Genomic DNA, 3321 nt, shown 5'->3' with positions numbered 1-3321 from the left:
TCAGAAAAGACTATTTCAGCAACAATCCAAGGAGAGCTACTGTCCCATTTAAATTAATTCAATAGCCAGTGTTAGGATAAGTGACTTAAAGAGACAAACTTATCTAGTCCTTACCTCTATGACTAGAAAACTAAGCACCAACAGACACTGACATTTGATAACTGATTAGAGGATTTAAAAGAAACAAGAAACAAAATCATCCCAATGTCACGGCTCTAGAAACTACAACACCTGGAGTCACTTAACTGGTTTCTCAGCTGTACATTCTCACATCCTGATGCTAAAGCTCACCTCACACATGGAGACAATTAGTGAGAAATGTACAATGTTAGTTTTCATCAGCACATTCATTTCTTCTTTGAAAAGAACACATGAACCACCTGGTTCCGGATCTGTTTGGTCTTGATCCCATAAATGATGGGGTTCAGCATAGGAGTAACCAGAATGTAGACATTGGCCAGCAGGACATGGATATGGGGTGGGATGTGGCGTCCAAACCGCTGAGTGAGCACTGAGAAGATCCCAGGCCCATAAAAGAGGAGGATGACACAGACATGGGAGCCACATGTGTTGAGAGCTTTATGGCGAGCATCCTGGGATGGCATGCAGAAGACAGTATGGAGAATCAACACATAGGAAATTAAAATTAACACAACATCTATGACCAAGGTTGACAATAGGACAAAAATGCCATACCAGATATTTACTCGTATGTCATCACAGGAAACACTGGCCAGGACAATGTGCCTACAAGCCGTGTTTGGGAGGATGTTACTCTTGCAGAAAGTCAACCTTTTCAGAAGAAATATTACAGGAAAAAATGTACAATAACTTCTCAGAAGGACAGTTGCACCTATTTTTCCAATCAGTCTATGTGTAAGGATAGTGGTGTATCTCAGCGGGTAGCATATGGCAATGTAGCGGTCAAACGCCATCACCAGCAAGATCCCTGATTCATAGATGAAAGTGGAAGACAGGAAGAATACCTGAGCAATGCAGCAATCCAGGGAGATCTCCCCAGCACGGAACCAGAAGATGGCCAGGGCCTGAGGCACTGTGCACGCGGAGAGGACAATGTCTGCTCCGGCCAGCATGCAGAGGAAGAGGTACATGGGCTCATGGAGGCTGCGCTTTGTGAGGATGATGCAGATGAGCAGGCTGTTCCCAAGCAGGGCGATGACATAGGAAACGAGGAAGGGGATGGAAATCCACATGTACTGGTCCTCAAGGCCAGGGATGCCCAGCAAGAAGAAGACGGTATGGTGGACACTGGTGTGGTTGAAGGCAGTCATATCTGGTGAGGCCACTGGACTCCACCATCTATTTGCAGAGACAAAGTAAAACACAGATTATATTACAAGATTTTCCTATGTATCATCAGCAATTTGGCAGCTCCCTTATCCCAGAGGATGCCAGGAGCTTTGTTATATATAAAGATTAATAAGACAATTTGGCCTCTAAATGAGCTCATAATCACAAAAAGTACATAATCTTATACAACAAAAGAAAATAAAGTTATTATGTTGACATCTTAGTCATGCAAATTTAAACTCATGCAGTAACAAGACATGAAGTAATACTGTCTGTTCTTGTGAAGATTCAAAAAATGAGTAGGTACCTGAAGTTACCCTTGAAGTCAGTGTGTTAAGTCAATAGTTGGAAGGAGAGGCAAAGAGAATTTGCTTGTGGGAGGCACTAAGGGAGAGCTCAGGAGCTCAGGGAATAAAGTGTGGCCCATACGTGAACTTGCATGTACCAGAGTGGTTGTCTTTTTTTTTTTTTTTTTTTTTAGAGGGCATCTCTCATATTTCTTGATCAAATGGTTGTTAACAACAACAAAATTCAGTATAGGGGGGTCAACGCTCAATGTACAATCATTAATCCATCTCAAGCCTAATTCTCATCAGTCTCCAATCTTCTGAAGCATAACGAACAAGTTCTTACATGGTGAACGAATTCTTACATAGTGAATAAATTCTTACATGGTGAACAGTACAAGGGCAGTCATCACAGAAACTTTCGCTTTTGATCCTGCATTATGACCTATAAACAATCAGGTCAAATATGAATATTCGTTTGATTTTTGTACTTGATTTATATGTTGATCCCACATTTCTCCTTCTATTATTATTATTATTTTTATTTTTAATAAAATGCTGAAGTGGTAGGTAGATGCAAGATAAAGGTAGAAAACATAGTTTAGTGCTGTAAGAGGGCAAATGTAGATGATCAGATGATCAGGTGTGTGCCTATGGACTAAGTATTAATCCAGGCTAGACAAGGGCAGCAAGACATCCACGGATGCAGAAGATTTCTCTCAAAGCAGGGGGGGGTGAGGTTCTGAGCCTCACCTCTGTTGATCCCCAAATTCTCACCTGATGGCCCCCCTGTGACTGTGCCTTTCTTAGGTTGTTCCTCCCTTGAGGAATCTTACCCGTCTCTGGCTAACCAGTCATCTTCCGGGGCCATACAGGGAAATGTAAAGTTGGTAAGTGAGAGAGAAGCCATATTGTTTGCAAAGGTTAGCTTTTTACTTCTTTGCAGATTTATGCCCTGTGGCTTCTATGCCCAGCACTTGTCTCGAGGTATCTTTACCACCTGGAGGAATTATGATACTCGGTAAATTCGATATGAGGCATGAATTCTATTTAAGGGTTGTAATTAGGAAGGAAGAAGAAAAACTATAGATGTAGCATATGAAGGAAACATGGGAGGATTGATTATTTCTTTGACATATCTTCTTGTATAGTACCTTAAGTATGTATAGGTTTTAAACTACTAACTAATTTGCACACACATATTAACATAATAGGAATACGGTGACAAAAACAAAGCAAATCTATAATTACCAGCCATCTCCAGTGAAGCCAAGAAAACCATTTAGGCACCCTAGGCATTTGTGAAAATTTATCTATGATATGATGGATATTGTCCAACTGTACTTGAACCATCAGACAAATTAAAGCAGCCCATTTCTGGGATCTGTTCACATCCCATATGTTCTTTTAACCATAGATAGTCTATAGTCATGAGATTTTGGAGTGCTACAACTTGCACCTCTCCCAACTCCTGGTTGAGTTCCAACAGTACAGATCCGGTCAAATTCATTGTCTCACTGTATGCACATGCCAGCCTAGACATCTCCCTCCTCATTCCTTTGGCAAGTCCAGGAGACGGTGGGCTGGATGCAGCCCCAAAGAGTGGTTGTCTATTTAATCGAAGGTCACTCCAAGAAACTTCTCAATGCCTTACAAAGGTTTCCACAGTCTTGATCTCAAACCCTTCAATATCCTGGAGAAGTCCCTGATTTGTTCTGCTGAG

At 41.4% G+C, this 3321-nt stretch overlaps 1 protein-coding gene across 1 annotated transcript; it reads right to left on the bottom strand.

Moving 5' to 3' along the window:
- Positions 1–347: 347 nt before the first annotated feature.
- On the bottom strand, positions 348–1292 carry LOC108385534 (olfactory receptor 52B4-like). The gene has a single exon (XM_036994700.1). The coding sequence runs from the start codon at positions 1290–1292 to the stop codon at positions 348–350; it is 945 nt and encodes a 314-aa protein (XP_036850595.1).
- Between the last annotated feature and the right edge of the window lie 2029 nt (positions 1293–3321).

Source organism: Manis javanica, chromosome 11, assembly GCF_040802235.1.
Source record: "Manis javanica isolate MJ-LG chromosome 11, MJ_LKY, whole genome shotgun sequence".
In the NCBI taxonomy this organism is placed as follows: domain Eukaryota; kingdom Metazoa; phylum Chordata; class Mammalia; order Pholidota; family Manidae; genus Manis; species Manis javanica.
The sequence above is the reverse complement of the archived record's forward strand: the minus strand, read 5'-3'. Positions and strand labels throughout refer to the sequence as shown.

Bases quoted from the DNA above. Each gene is read 5' to 3' on its own strand.
- LOC108385534 (XM_036994700.1), bottom strand. From the start codon at position 1,292: ATGACTGCCTTCAACCACACCAGTGTCCACCATACCGTCTTCTTCTTG.